The sequence below is a fragment of the Thermobia domestica genome, chromosome 15 (genome assembly GCF_964235325.1).
Source record: "Thermobia domestica chromosome 15, izTheDome1.hap1.1, whole genome shotgun sequence".
NCBI lineage: Eukaryota > Metazoa > Arthropoda > Insecta > Zygentoma > Lepismatidae > Thermobia > Thermobia domestica.
The window spans coordinates 28,195,378-28,212,637 of NC_137468.1; the positions used below are offsets into that span (position 1 = coordinate 28,195,378).

Below are 17,260 nucleotides of genomic sequence, written 5' to 3' on the forward strand. Positions count from 1 at the left end.
AACTGTTCTAGAAACTCTTTTGTCATCGCTTTGGAATGCCTTTTCATCTGTGTTAGTAGACTTCCGTCAGATTTCGTAACCATATATGGGCATATATTGCAGAGACAGTGATTTCCTTTGTGAACGTTCTCTAATTCCGGAAGATCGGGAAAGTCGCAAAAACACTTTACTTCTTGTCATTGCTCGACGCTGATTTGATTATTTGAAATGGCCGCACTTCTTCAGCCAAAGAGTGTGAACTTGTTATCATACGTCATCACCGGAGGCTCTCAGCCTCGAGGACATATACGCAATAGTAAATTGAAAAAAGCAGGCAGTTGCCCCGTGTATGGTCGACGAGAAACCCGTCGACGCCGCTCCGCGCGTAAACGCGCCTTTTCTTTTATAGTCAGCATTCAGGCTGTTTATAATTATAGTGCTACTAAGTGGTGACGCGTATAAAGTTTGATATATACACGAAAGTGACAGTGTACATTTTCACAGTGATTTTTATATAAGTGCACTTGTTTAACAGTACGTCAATAACGACCCTATGGAACAGAACTCATAGTTCCTATTTGGAACTCTTATTGAAGAAGCAGTGGTTGGAAGTTAACCTGGGAAATTCAACTTCAGAAACAGCGCATATCCTCAAATGCGGGACAACGAGGGAGCAACTTCAACAGGCTAGCCGAAGAAACACGTGAGTTTACTAACATCGTCATTTATTATTAAAGCCACGCCACCATCGTGTCAATAGTGTTAAATTGTCAATGGTGAATATATTGTAAATATAAAAGCATGTAATATTTGTGCTCTTATAGTAACATTATATTTCTTTTATCGAAAAGTGACTTTATCATTTGTTACATGTTTAATACTTAATTTTTATTTATACGTGTAGCTAAACAACAAACCTTATGTTGCTTACATTTTCACCTACCATACCCCCAGTTATCGTAAGTGGAACTGTAGGCATGGGCAGTGGTCGTTTACGTCATGGCGTAACTGGGAAACATAACTAAGAAACGAGGAAGGTATGAGAAATAAAAATTTACTCCGAACCACGACGTAAATAACGATCACAATTATTATTATTATTATTATTATTATTATTATTATTATTATTATTATTATTATTATTATTATTATTATTATTATTATTATTAAGCGATGCTCAAAATAATTGAGAAGTTCCTGTGGAGGAGCAGTTAGCACAGTTCTCTTGAACATTGGGAGGCGGACAGATTTGAGGCTTATTCTGGGGGGACATCAATTTCATCTCACTTTCCTTTGTGGCAATCTTACACAACTCATCACATTTTTTCCCCCAAAAACCAAATTTCAAATCGGATTATTGGGGGGACAGTCCCCAAGTTTGAAGATTAGCCTAATCATTAGAGGGGACATGTCCCCCTCATTTCCTTGGAATTTGCGCCAGTGATTCTGAGAATGTTTACTCTCATAATGGCGTCTTATATTGTATTATTTGAGGACTGATATTGTTTCATTGTAAATAACACACATTGCCTTGCGCTTAGATATTGTTAGCACTTGACTCAATCACGAAGTATTGAATGTTCTACACTCACCATTTATCTTTCATTAGTTTTTCATATTTATACGAATATCCACAATAATGAATACCACTACAAGACGTGGTTCTGAATAAACAGAAAGTATTGGCTGAATTAAACACATTTGACCTTATGCAGAATAGTTCTGACACGTGATTAGTGCTATACTATACTAACACGTTTCCTGCAATTTCAAGACCTTTAGTATGACGCTAATCATACGTCCAAACGACTTCGCATAAAGGCGGATTATAGTTTCACTAAGAAGCTATAGTCACAAAATGCATTAGTCGCACGATATTTCACTTTTCCGAACTCCTTGTTACTCTGAAGTCAAAATTTGGAAGTCTTCAACTTTCGGTTCGGTTGTCCCCACCTCCACATCCTCAATGCGTAGAATACTGGGAAGTACTCGAATCCTCGAGACGAGCGATCACACAGATCTTTTCGAGAATATGCTCTAGTTTTCCTACTTGCTACAAGATGGCTCTGCATTGTCAAATAACCAAGCCTAATTGACGCTATGCGTAATTCATCTGCTGCACACAAGATAGCACTCGTGCTACAGTATGTTGGTATTATGAGCTAGCTGTCTTGGCCCTTGGGATTTAGTGGAGAAATTAGTGTGACTCTAATGCCAAAAAGTTTGGAAACTCCTACTTTATATGAATTGCATTGTCTACTTTACTTTATACCGTCACCTCTTCATTAAAGAAAATCAAAAAAGAAAAAAATAATTTTTTGGGAAACTTCGAACGGTAGTGTTTTAAAGTCAAAAACAACACCAATTACACTCAAGAGATAGCACTCATAACTTGTATCAAAAATTTTCCCACAATTCAAATTAATTGCCAAGTTATAAGAACAATGTTCAAGGAATTTTATAAATGTTTATTTTCTTTGCTATCTGATGACTGTAGAAAAAATACAACAAATGTAGATTTCTGATTTAAATAGATACACGAAGATTGAGTCACCAAAGGTTTTGAAAGTCTCTTCCGTCATCTAAAATCATTCAAGTGTTTAGATAATATATAATTTTCAACACATTTCAGAGTCTGCATACATATTTTATCTTGTGTAAAATCATTAAATATTTCCTTTTGGGTATGTTGTACATAGTGCACTTACCAATTAATAACAAACAAACAAAAAAAAAAAAGCTGCGTTTTCCACCTTCATAGTATCTTGTGCTAGCTCCGGGGAACCTGGAAAACAGCTATTGTTTCTGACATTAGTCAAGTTTTGAGGTATGGGTTTATCTTCATAGTATGTCAAACCAATAATTCTGAACTTTTTTTGTTGAGCATCAAGTTCCCTAAATTTTCCATGTTATATTTTAGTTTAAATAAACGTTTTAGGTACCGAAATATAGAAAGGGAAAATGCTAAATTGTGATTTTCTTAATTCAGGGAAAACTAAAAAATGAACAAGTTTTAGATTTTATGATTATTTCACAACTTTTTTTTCATTTTCTATGAAGAAATAATGCGGATTTTCTTTTTTTAAAAAATACAACTTCAATCTTCTGGTTTCAAATGACGCATCATGACTTTCTACAACAGAAGTAAAGTTTTCGACTCCGCCATCGTCTTGAGATAAAATTGAATCGATTAAGAAATTATATTCATCCCCAGCGTCATTTTCATTCAAATCAGTCTCAAGAGAATCTTCATACTCATGCCAGGCCCGTATCCACAGGGGGGGGGCAAGAGGCCCCCCCTTAATTTTGGATGCCCCCCATAAAATTTCACGGTAGGCTTGCAAAGGAACTATAATATGGTGATGAAGTATAATATGATTGGATCGGGCCCCCCCTAACTTCTAGCGGCCCCCCTAAATTTTTGGGCTGGCTACGGGCTTGACTCACGTTAAGAACAATGCTTGCAATTAACTGAGTACTTCAATTGAGCCCTTTTATTCCTGCATGCCTTGGTACACCGTTACTTACATGTGTACGCGTAAGAAAAAAAAAATTTGCAGCAAAAGTATGAAGCTGCATGTTGTATTGTTGTAATTGGAGTCAGCCTTTGTTTCCTAAACATCTAGCCGTAATTCTAAGAATTCATTTCTCTTCCTTATCATGTTTGGACTTAATGGTAAGTGTGAAATGCATCATACCGGGCGCCGCTTCGCGTAGGTAACGGTCTAGCAAGGTGAAACTTAGATTTTGCCACTAACATTTGAGTTTGTAAATAGTTGGCAGCGAAGATCGTCCAGTATCTGCGTCTTTGTCTCTCCACCGCAAAGTAACAAAAGAATCTTACAACTGCTTCAGCAATTTGGTCTGCTGTAGTTTCTGATTGTCTGAATACGCTAGCTATTTCAATTAAAGCAAGGTGTTTCTAATCAGCACCGCAGAATTTCTTCTACCCTTGTCCAAGCGGGGTGAATGTTAGTAGTAGGAACCCTGTATATCGACTCGAACCAGAAAAATGGAAAAGTAGCATGACCCGGGACAACGCTAAACGAATAGAAGCAGTTTAGATTTTTTTTAAAAGGGAATCTGGCAACACTGTATTAAGTTGTCCATCAATTAAACGCTGATTGGATTGAACTGAACAACTAAACGCTGGGCGTTATTTAAAAAATCGCTCAAACTGTTAACAATATTTCGAAATCATAACTCATTGTTGTCTCATTCAGTGAGAATGATTTGCCATTATTGCAATTAACAAATCTGATCAAATAGCTTCTCCCACAAATCAGAATATAGCAAAGAGGAAATGTTCGTTATTTGAAACAAGCTAGGTGACTTTATGATGTCTGAGAATTAAAGTTATCTTCCAATATCCTGTTCCAAGGGTATATTGGTCTAAGGATACTAATTGATCCTATTAAAATTCCCCAATTAGTCTAAAAGACATATATTACTGACTTTGACCTTTGAACCTTCATATTCAAACACCTGACAATTAATCCATATATCGTATAGAATAGAAAATTCTACCAAATTTGAATATTTTCGCGATTTTATACTCATAAAATGGAACCAGATGCCTAGAGAGGTTAGTTCTGGATGAAGATTTTTCCTACTAAACATTTTGATCTAGACCTTTTAATCTTAAAATTAGATACCCCTTTCCAAAATTTAGCCCTGGGTCCCACCAAAATTTGATACTGCTATAGGTATATGTATTTGGTCTAGGAATTAATTCGTGCGGTTGGTACGCACACATTGAAGCTGTAGTACAAACACAAAATACATAAATACCTTAAGAAAAATATTGTCCATCGCTAGCCACCACTTTCGCCCATCTGTCAGGCAATGTACGGATTCCGTGGCGAAAGAAGTCCTCATCCTTGGAAGCGATCCAGTCAGAGACCCATGTTTCGATATCTTCTGAAGAAGTAAACCGCTGTCCAATCAAATCGTTGTTCATGCAATCGAACAAGTAGTAGTCCGAAGGAGAAACGTCTGGTGAATACGGCGGGTGGGGTAAAACTTCCCATCCGACATTTTCTAAATAGGTTTTGACCGGTTTTGCGACATGTGGGCGAGCGTTATCATGTTTAACAATAAGTTTATCATGTCTGTTCTCCCATTCTGGTCGTGTTCTGGCCAGAGCTTGCTTCAAACGCATTAATTGTCGTCGATAACGTTCTCCATTCATAGTTTCACCCGGTTGCAGCAGCTCATAGTACACCACACCTTTCATATCCCACCATACGCAGTGGCTCAGTGGCAGAGCGTTCACCTCCGGTGCTTGGGGTCCCTGGTTCGATCCCACCTCGCGCCGTGTGTACTTTGTGGTGGACAAACACCGTGCTCGTGGGTTTCCTCGGGTTCTCCCATTTCCTCCCACTTTCTTCATTCCACCATTTCACTCATCTCTCATCACCGTCTCCTTTAGTCTAACCGGCATAATCGTGGGACGTAAAACTTAAAGATTGAGCTTCTTGGTTCAAAGCCGAACGTCCGTAACAGCTTTATAAAAAATTTAAACTTCATTAATTTGGAATACATAAACATGTCTTTACAACAATGCTAATTTCACATAGCCATAATGTTATTCTACTTTACCAACAACACCGTAAGAAAGTTAGCAAATGTTATAGATTCCTCCACATGTTGTCTTGTTTTCCATGTTGATCTTATCAACAATTCCATGTAATCTTCAACTGTGAACAGTGACGTTGATTTCTGTATAACTTCTTTTTTTTTCGGGAGGGAAAGGGCCATCAGTATGCATGTTTCGTTGTTGGATATCCGAGTAAATGTATCCAGGTCCTGGGGTGCCGAAGGAAACTCTAGGATCACCAGCCTCCCTCGGCTTCCCTAAGATCGACACCCATGATGACAGTGAAGAATGTTCTAGTTTTCGATATTCCAAAGATTATTGGCTACTAACCATGATACAGCGATTTTGGATAGTATTTGTAGCTCGGGCGTCGTTAGCGGAGGGGTCGGGGGAGACGCGTCCCCCAGATTTTAGTCAAATATATTTTTTTTGAAAATATACTACTTTGTATATATAAAACTTTTGTCGGAAAGAGGATTTTGATTTTCATTCATCCAACTCTTCCCCCCAGATTTAAAAAGCTAACGACGCCAGTGTTTCTAGTCGGGATAAATTATTATTTTAGGCAAAATATCCCTTGTTCATGTCCAACTTATTAAAGCCAGTATCACTACAAAGTAATATCTCTTCTGGTAACACATACACTTCGTAAAGCTATGTATTAATAATGTTATATCTATATCATCATAAGTTACACATGTGCTTGCATCGGAAATGATAACTTGGTTATTGCAATCAGCAGTTATAACAACTAGTAGATTCCATATCTTTTATTCAGCCAAGTCACCTACACTTTCTTCCACTATCAATACGTGTACCGTGTTTAAAACGCCCAACTGTATAGAATAAAGTAAGTTTCGGTGCGCAGGTAGGACTGACCGAAACGTTAAATATAAGAACTATTAGGGTCCATAGTTCTTCCACCGTAGAATACACATAATGATGATATTTAAGAAAAAAAAGTGTTGACCGACCGTGACAGGATTCGAACCTGCAATCTTCGGATCCGAAGTCCGACGCCTTATCCATTAGGCCACACGGTCTCGAAGGTGAAATATGGCTCAAATCAATACATATTAGGAATGCACCAAACTTCGTGAAGCGAGATACCCAGACATATTATTGATTTATGACCCGTTCATATTTCGTTTCGTTTAGTTGATGTGGACCGTGAGATGAATTTCAGTCGACTGATGTTTTACAAGTGAAGTTAACATGTAAGCACTATTTTTCAATAGCGTTCTGATTGGCTCCCTGTCCGTGACGTCATATGGAGGGAGGGACGTTTGCCCATCTTGAAACAGTATACTAACTAGCGTAATTGCGTATGCAGTATTTCACTTGTTCATCCTGAACGACACCTAGAGATAATCAAGTATGTTATAAAATAGAGGAACAGCCCATATATATTTTCATCCTATTATACTCCAGAAGGTATAACGTCGTTGACTTCCCGCGTTTGGACCTGCTCGTTACTGGGGGTGTGGTAAGAGGGTAACCAATCACCACCAACCATCTACTGCGCTCAGCAAGCCACAAGTAACCAAGCTGGCCACTCCCCAAAAACTTTTCGCGGGAAGCTAACGACGTTATACCTTCCGTACTATAACAAAATGAAGCCAAAAAACAACCTAGCATTAGCACGTCTGATTGGCTACTCTCGTTTCCGCCATATATGTTAGCTCAAAACATTGCAATCTTCATATGTAGACATGTAGTGTGTCTGTCGTTTATTTTTATTTAAGTTGTTGCTTCAGATTGATATTATACAATGGTTCCATGATACACGTATGGGTGTACAAACAAGAGTAACCCAGAATAACTTTCACAGATAAGAAAAATCACCAATCATTTATGTTACGTATGGCTGTAACGTAAACGATTTTGTGGTATGGGCAGATCCTCTATTTTATAACATTCTTGGCGATACTTCCACGTGATATCATCGACCGCAAATTATCCTGGGGAAAAAAGAGAGCACAAACCCTGAATCGACAGTCCTCTGTTATACACTACAGATTGGCGATTATCAGTTAGTCATCACAGAGTGGTGGGTCCTCAAAATGTTTAATGGATCTCAAACTGTTTTGGATGGGCCAAAGTATCAAGATATTTGAAAATATTATGTTTGGGGTGCTGAAGCAGATATTACTGCTGTTAAAATTCGAATAAAAATAAAAAATATTCAAATAATATTAACAGCATTAGCAGGTATGCAACATGTAAAACGTTACATAAACGGTGTTAGTTTATCTTCTGTCATTATTGTTAATTGATGTTTTTATTAGCATTATTATAGCTACTATCGTGCAGGTTTACAATAGTTCGTCAAAGTAATAAAAAATAATGAAATACTTCACTTTTCTTCCTTTGAATGATTCTCTAGGACAGGGTATCTCAACCTCGAGGTCGCGAACATTAGGGGGATCGCGAAGATAAACGGAAGACAGTGGCGTATTTAGGGAGGCTTCCGGGTTTAAGCCCACCCGAAATCTTACTTACTATTGTAAAGTATATGAAATATCTTGCATAATTTTCACATTTTCAGGCAAAGCCCTCCCCCGAAAGTTAGCAAAGCCCTCCCAGAAACAAAATCGTAAATACGCCACTGGCGGAAGATATAAGTATAAATAGAATCTATTACCAGAATATATGTTTAATTATTATTTTGAATTTTGTTCTGATAAGCATATTTTTATTTTTATATATACTGTTAAGAACAACAAAAAATAGGTCTACTAAACATTACTAACAGGTGCAGAGTTGTTGAAAAATCAATTTTAACACTTTTTGGTGATACTGAACACATACACAACAATGTACCAAATTCACAACAATATGAAGTAACTGAAAGTGGCGGCATCTCGAAAATTAAAATATTCAATAACTTTTTTCTTAACAACTGTCGAAGTTTTAAACCAAAATTAGAAATAAACTTTATTTTCTTATCATATGACACAACATTAAGGGAGTTATGAAGTTTTAAAATTTTTTAACGGCCTCCATTTTGAAACAGTATGACGTATCGGATTTGATATTTGTAATATGAATGAACTGACCAAATTTGGTTTTAATCCATTCGCTTTTAGGGAAGTTACTGTATCCACTATATACAAGAAATGGATTCTACTATTGCAGAAATAGATGGATATCGTGAAAGTTCCTCACTAGGTAATATAGGGAGCTAGCTTGTTTACCAGCGGGGGCTGAGGTAAAGGGGGGAAAATTTCAACAAGTTTTCTGCCTGACTCTTGCAATACTCCCTTACCTTCCTTCTATATGTCAGCGTTGCCAGGGTTAAAAATTTGTCACACGAATGTCATTCTGAAGAGTTAGTGGAGTTGGTTATTTGTTGTGTACTGTTGTGGTTGCGGTTTTGTTGCTTGACAATGGCTTCACTGCGTAAGAGAGGGCAAACTATGCACAGCGAAACTAGAGAAGTAATAAGGAAGGCCATAGTGCAGTGCGACGAAGAAGCGAGGGAGAAAAAACTGAAGCATTTGTTATCACGGCCTAATTTGCGTGTGTCCACGTATACAGAGATCTTCGATAGGGATTTCATAATTGCATAAACTCTTTAAATTAAGTGAGTATTAGCTGAATTTTATGACAACGCACTGGCAACCCTGCCCAGGATCGTCGAGTGGCCGTTTCTTGGCGACGGGGTGGGGAACCTGCCAATCAACTCTGAATTCCTCAGCCTCGCATTAAAGCTAGCTCCCTATAATACCGGTATATTAAAAATCCCACACAAGCTTATTACAAACCAGAAATTACGAGAGGATCGCTAGCAAGAAGACGTGATAGGAATTAGAGGGTCCTGATAGAAATTAGGTTAAGAACCACTGCTCTAAGACATTCTAGACATTAATTTTTCTGGCGCATGCTCAAATAATTGCGTGCAAACTGAGGCACCATGAAAACAATTTTTTATGCGATAAACGGGCACCAACGTGTGCTAGGGTACAGTAGAGTAGAGTAAAATAGTGTAGGGTAGGATAGGGTATGTTAGGTTAGTAAAGTTGGGTATAAATTCTGCGATGTTAGAGTAGAGTAGATTATGTTAGGTTAGTGCTTGCATGTTGTATCTACAAGGGTGCAGCTGAAGTTTAATAACACCAAATTTTGCAAAATTTACAGATAAAATTGAACACCACATTGTGTTATTTTATTCACAAAGAAAACCTAGATTCTACGATAAAGAATGTGCACGGAGAAAGTGAAATAGATAAAAAGAAAGAGGTAGGGGCTTGAAGATGATACATAATTATTTTATTTTTAGATTTATTATTATTATTATTAGTAGTAGTAGTAGTATCTTTTAGTAATTATATGTTAGTGTTATTAGTAGTAGTTTTAGTAATTATCTTTTAGCAGATATGTATCTTTTAATAATTCTTGGTAATTTTAACAGTAATCAAGTAAATTTTAGTAATAGTAGTACTTTTAAATTAGGGGACAAACCCCTGGCACAAAATCCTGGTGCTCCAGGTTGGGGGTTGACGTGAGGTAAGCAGCCAATTGTAAATACATTTTGCTAAATCAAACACGGATCTAGAAAGGAATGTGAGTGAGAAAAAGACTAGGGCGTATCCCGGAAGCGACCGATTGTCTTAAGGTCGTGAGTGAGCAAGAGCTACCCCTTATCAATGGACGTAAATGGCTAAAGAAGCGAGTCAAAGAACAGTAGAATATCAGAATAGGAAGGTAGAACGCTGGAACCTTAACAGGTAGTTGCTATGAATTACCGGGAAAAAATGAACATAGCATATATCCAAGAGACTAAATGAAGAGTTCAAGACCAAAGGAAGTAGAAATGAACACAAAATTATATATACGGGAAACAACAACAGAAAGAATGGCGTTGAATTTGTCTTGGATAAGAATATGAAGAAGAAATTTGTAGGCGTAAACTGGGTAAACGACTGAATTATTATAGTCAAGCTTGTGCTAGAATAAGGAGAAACCCTGAATACAATCAGCACCTATGCCTCGCAAGTTGGGTTGTGATGAAGAGACGAAGCAAGACTTTTGGATGGAACTAGATAGTACTTCGCAGAATTGTTCATTACATGAGAAGCTTGTTCAAGCAGGAGATCTAAATGGACATGTAGGACGATCAAGATCAGGATATGAAAGAATACATGGAGGATATGGATTGGAAAAGAAAAATAAGGAAGGCGAGAACATACAAGTGGCAGAAACATATGATCTGGCTACCCTGAATACCTTCCACAAGAAGAAAGAAGAATACCTTATCACACATAAGAGTAGCACCGCAAGGTCTCAGGTCGACTTCATCTTATGAAGGAGACAAAACCTACAAGTTGCAAAGAACTGCAAAGTAATACCAGGTGAGAATATAACTGCCTAACACTGCTTTGTAGTCCCTGATATCTTCATGAAAGAAAAGGGGAAAGAAGGCGGCAAAATGTTCCTGTTCAAACGAAGTGGTGGAAATTAGATGTGACAAGTGCTTAAAAGATTCGAAAAGATTTCACCACTTCTCAGGTATTGCAAATAAAGGAAGAAGAATTGCTCGTGGAAGAGAAATGGGGCTGAGCATCGGTAGCACTCAGGGAAACAGCAAGAAAAATTATGGGAGAAACAAAAAGAAGAGGCTTTAGTAACAAGGAAACATGGTGGTGGAATGAAGAAGTTCAGTTAATGAGCTAAGTTGATTTTGAGTTTAACATCCTTTTCAGCAGCGGGGCTAATGAAACGGGACATACTGATTAACGTGGAATCCGAACCACATGAGCTCCCGCCGGGACAAAGTTCAGGCAGCTGTGAAGAGGAATAAGAAGAAGAAGAAGGAACGATACAAAAATGGCATAACTCTGGCAATCAACTAGACCTGAACGATTACAAAGAAGCGAAGAAGAATGCCAAGAAGGCAGGTAGTGTAGCGAAAGCAAAGTTTACGATGAGTTGTACGATACCCTGAAAACAAAACAGGAAGAAAAGATTATATACAAGCTTTCAAAGGTAAGAAAGAGGCAAAAGAAAAATATATTGCATGTACGGTTCATTGCATCGTGGAGAAGTAGCACATTGTGTCGTTTTTAAAAAAAAAACAAAGGAGAAGTGCAAGAATACGGCAACTACAGAGGGATAAAAATTACGAGCCATGCAATGGAGCTCTGGAAGAGAGATAGAAGCAAGATTGAGAGAAGAGACCGGAATTAGAGAGAACCAATTTGGTTTCATGCCAGTACTTAGTATGATAATGGAAAAGTACAGAGAATATCAGAGGATTCTTCATATGGTTTTCATCGATCTAGAGAAAACGTGCTATAGAGTGCCATGGGATCTTATTTGGTGTGCAACGAAGAAAAATGTATTCCGAACGCATACATTTGTAGAATTCAAGATATGTATAATGGTTGTAGGACAGGAATGAAAATCGCGTGCGAAATAACAGAAGAGTTCGCAGTTAAAGTGGGATTTCATTAGGGATCTAGTCTTAGCACATACTTTTTTTTGCAATTGTGAAGGGCGAGCTTACAAAGGATATCCAAGGGTTGGCACCTTGGAATATGCTATTTTGAGATGATATCGTACAGATAAGTAAGACCAAGCGGCTCTGAAAGAGAAATTAGAAGCCTCGAGAGGAGCATTGAAGAGCAAAGGGCTTTGAATTAGTAGAACTAAGACAGAATATTTACATTGTCCTTTCACGAAAAATGTAATAAAGGAATACAAGAATACAACTTGGCGAAAAAGAGGTGGTAAGGACGAAGAAATTCAAGTACTTGGGATCAATTTTGGAGGAAAATACAGGAGGAGAAGAAGATGTACACAGCAGAATTAGCAACGTTAGGACGAAATGGAGAGAAGCAGCAGGAATATTGTGTGACTGTAGGGTAATAACTAGTGTGAGACCTGCTATATTGTACAAAGCGGAATGTTGGATGACGAAGAAGAGAGAGAAACAAAAGTTGTATGTTGCGGAGATGAAGATGTAGCGATGGATATGTGGAGTGACGCGGAAGGGCAAAATTAAGAATGAAGTGATCCGGGAAACAGTAAAGGTAAGACCAATGATAGAAAAACTACAAGAAATTAGACTGAGATGGTTTGGGCATGTAAGAAGAAGACGTTTGGAATACGTATCGCGCCGAGTAGATTAGATACTATAGAAGTGAGTGGGAAACGTGCCCGATGCCGGCTAGAAGAAAAAGTAGGGAAGAGTATGCTTTGAACGATATGGTACAGTGTGGTGTCACAGCGGATACGGCACAAGGTAGAAACAGATTGAGGACAGCAACTGCAGAGTGTTTCTTTTGCTTTAACTTTACGTACGATGTAAACAGCATATTGACTGCAGGCATTCAAAGACATGTACCTGCCTAATTGATTTGTAATAAACCTACAAAATGATAGTAGTCGACCACCCTGGTTGACTATAGAAAAAATGGTCATTTGCAAGAATACAGTAATCGACCACCCCATTGTTCGCCTCAAGAGAAACGAATGTCCTTATTTTCGAATATTCTACTAAACCACTAATCCCACAGAAGCTTCTTGTACCACTAAGTTTGAATAAGTTATGACTTCATTTTTTATAATTACATTTTCCTCATCTTTCGTCAGCATTATGGAAAATTTTGATTCTTCTTTAATTCTTCAGCCTCCTGCTGTTGTCTCACACATTGCCGCGATCCTTTCGAACGGTGATGAATCAACCAATACAAGTTTGCAGTGATATTAGGTAATGTCTAAAGTTTTTACCAAGTCATTCAATGTAATTCACCAATGTATAGCACTGATCTCAAGAAACTTATCCAAGCACTTGATTACTAACCTTGGCCGACCATAGGCGGTCATATATATTTCCTGTTGACTTCTAAAATGTTTTTACACGTATAAACATAAATACGCTCAACAATTAGAAAGATTGTTTAATTATAATCATAATTAAAGAATGACAATAATGTGTACAGAAAACTAGTGAATAAGTGAAAAGAACAAGAATATATGAAGGCTAAGACCATGAGGGAAAAAATACAAGGCTTAACAGATTCTAATAATAATACATAAATAATACAGAAAATCTAATTGTCATACACAAACCAACATGTATAATATAATATATATTGTCAAGGGATCTTGGTAATTCATTTTCTTAATTTAAAACATTGTTCATTTTAATTTTAAATTGTAATAACACTGTTAAACAACGAAAATGTAAATTGAACAAAATCAGCTAATTCTTATTGATTTTGTGGTGCTGATCACGAATTTGAAAGTTATTTTCGAATATTAGCTCTACTTTTCGTTTTACAGGCATGTCTAATAATAACGCTTTAAAAATAAATATATTCGCTTCGTTTGGGGTAAAATGTTACACTGATCCGGCAACACTGGAGAAACTATATGAACGCTTGGTTTCATTGTGTTCCTTATCTCAGTAGTGTTCTGCTATTGTTAGAAAAGACAGGTTTAGTGCAGTTATCAGCGTTTTGGGTGTGACGTTTGTGTAGTGCAGGACATAATAATACAACTACAAGTACGCAAAAATACTGGTATTTCGATTTCAAGTGACATTTTGAGGATTTCAATAAACAAAAATGCCGCGAAATTGTGTAAACAGTGCGGATACCTTCTGCTACGTGTGTGGGGAAGTGGCATTTTCCTCACAAAAGCAAACTATAACACCATTAATAAGAAAAGCCTATCAATATTACTTTGGTTGTAAAATTGGAGACCAAGATAAATCTTGGGGACCCCACATTGTGTGTAACACTTGTGCCAGCAAACTAAGAAATTGAATTAAAATGGGAAGGGGCGCTCAATGCCTTTTGCAGTGACCATGATTTGGAAAGAGCCAAGCGACCACATCAGAGACTGTTATTTTTGTATGGTTCCTTCCGTCAAGAAGGGAATTCCCACGAAGAAGAAGCGGGCCTTGATCAATCCTAACATTTCTTCTGCAATGCGCCCTGTTCCACATGGAGAAGGACTACCTGTTCCTGACCCACCTAAAGAATATGATCTTTTTTCTGATGATGATCAAGAAGTTGAAGCTCCTGAATCAAGTACTTCGAAGTACCCTACGTTTGTTGTAGAAGAACCTCCATGTGAACCACATAGACTTACTCAAGAGGAACTAAGTGATCTAATCAGAGACTTGGAGCTCTCGAAAAGCAAAGCCGAAATTTTAGCGTCACGCTTAAAGCAATGGAATTTATTGCAGGAAAAAGTAAATATTTCAGTGTATCGGAATAGGGAGGAGATGTTCACTTCATTTTTTACTATGGAAGACACACTTGTGGCATGTACAGATGTAAATGGTCTCATGAGGGCACTTAAAATTAATTACGAACCTACGGAATGGAGGCTCTTTATAGATTCGTCCAAGGTGAGTTTAAAGGCAGTGCTTTTACATATTGGAAATGAACTTCCTTCAATTCCTGTAGGTTACGCAGTTCATATGAAGGAATCTTATGAAAACTTGAAACGTTTATTTCAAGCCATTAAATATTACGATTTTCAGTGGCTCATTTGTGGTGACCTTACTGTTGCTAGGTATGCAGTTAAGGTATACAAAGTATTGTTGCTTTATATGTGAATGGGGCAGTAGAGATCGTAAATCTCATTACCGCAAAAGTGATTGGAGTACCAGAGAAACTCTTCAGCCGGGAGTGAAAAATGTGCAGCATGAACCACTGGTAGATCGTAACCGAATTTTGCTTCTCCCTCTACATATTAAATTAGATCTTATGAAAAGTCCCTTTTGTTCATGCAACGGTTTGATAGTATTTGTAATGCCACGCTATCGATAGGTGACACTTACTAAAGCCCTTGAGTCGCCACTAGAAACATTGTTCTAGAAAAATATACTTTAACGCATCCAGATTCGTGGAACGAGTTGACCTTACCCCAGAGAGTCGACGTAACTTAAGATTTTCCAGACCTTTGCATATGAAGGTAATAGATTTAAAATTGTAGTTGATTTAAAGGATTATGACATGAAACCTGAACTCTCTATATGCAAACATACTTAACTACTGAAAACAAGCAACAAAGTAGTTTCAAATTTTATGGTTTATATTTTGTTTCCAAAATAGTAAGATCCAATAATGATCAATTACAATAACTAAAACATTTCCTGAACTGACAAACGTATTTCAAACTATGTCATAATTTCATTATTTTCCATCATCGTCATTAATCTTCAACTATAGATGTTGGTCATGATCATAAATAATTGGTTAGACTTCTTTCTTCGATGACTTTTCAGATGTATTGACTTCAGTTAGTTAACTTTCATGAATTATAAATTAAAATAATTGTGTTTGTTATCTTGTAGCTTAATATATATAAAACAATTATATGTGTTATTTAGATTTCTTAATTATTTTATCATTTCAATTATTTATACATTCATTTCTTCGTACGTAGCTTCATTATTTATTTATAAATTATTTATTTATTATTTTCTTATCTTATTCTTCATATTTATTCGTTAACCTCAATTTTCATATTACTTATTTTTATTCATCGCTACAGATTACAATTACACAATTAGAATTGCACTTCCTTTCATGAAAATTCATAAAATCCATATTTATAAAAATCCTCATCGCTTCAGAAGGTTTGGCGTTTATTCTCCAATCAACAATTACCTTAATCGTCATTTCATGACTAAAATTATAAGTAACGTCAGACACAAATATCTATGTTTTTTTACGAAATACTGATATCAAAATTTAGACATTTTTATTACTAGTAAACACAATTAAATGTCCCACATTTGAGAATTATTAGTATTAGTTTACGTATACAGAAATTTAGATTTGGCTTCAAGATTTAACTTAATGCATTATGAAGAACATTTGGGAGAAAGCTGTGGCAGGATAATCCTGCCGGAATTAGCTAGTTATTCCTGTTTCATTATTACTCTATTTGTACCAACTAATATTAAAGTAATGTCACTTTAATTATCTTAAATACTTATTCACAGTTTTTTCGTTTTCTGGCTGGAAGAAACTTCTCAAAATCCAGGAAATTTGATTGAAAATTAAATTATTAAATTTCCTTTTCATGTAGGAGACTTCACATATATTCTATTAATAATTACAATTTCTTCTTCTTTTAATAAATATACATTGGCACCAAAATTATTTCACATTGCCAATCACTATTCTGTAACCTTCGGTGCAGGTTCAGATTACCTCAACTAATACAAAATATATTTAAACTAACAAATAACATTGAAACACAAATAACCTGAAAAATTGTGATGTAAAAGCGAAAGCTGGAGCATCACAAGAGGGTGTTTTCATAGGGCCACAGATTAGGCAACTATTCAAAGATCACAAGTTCGATGAAATTCTCCAAGGTGAGGAGAAAGCTGCGTGGGAAAGCTTGAAGAGTGTTTGTTCACAGTTCTTGGGAAGACACCAAGCAACAAATTACAAACAACTGGTAGCAAAGTTGTTATTGTGCTACGAAAATCTTGGTTGCAATATGTCTGTGAAACTCCACTTTCTTCATTCACATCTAGACTTCTTTCCCGAAGATTGTGGAGCAGTAAGTGACGTACATGGTGAGCGTTTCCATCAAGATATTGCAGCCATGGAGAAGAGATATGAGGGAAAGTGGAGTTCTAACATATTGGCCGACTACTGTTGGACTATTGCAAGGGATGCTCCAGATGTAACCTACAAAAGGCAA

General features: G+C 36.8%; 1 protein-coding gene and 1 non-coding gene across 2 annotated transcripts; one reads left to right on the forward strand and one right to left on the reverse strand.

Annotated features, from left to right (window-relative positions):
* Positions 1-6,548: 6,548 nt before the first annotated feature.
* TRNAR-UCG (transfer RNA arginine (anticodon UCG)) lies at positions 6,549-6,621 on the reverse strand. The gene has a single exon. It is a non-coding gene; the product is annotated as a tRNA-Arg (tRNA).
* A 3,944-nt stretch (positions 6,622-10,565) lies between these two features.
* On the forward strand, positions 10,566-10,886 carry LOC145671447 (uncharacterized). Its single transcript, XM_081740636.1, has one exon. The coding sequence runs from the start codon at positions 10,566-10,568 to the stop codon at positions 10,884-10,886; it is 321 nt and encodes a 106-aa protein (XP_081596762.1).
* The last annotated feature ends 6,374 nt before the right edge of the window (positions 10,887-17,260 follow it).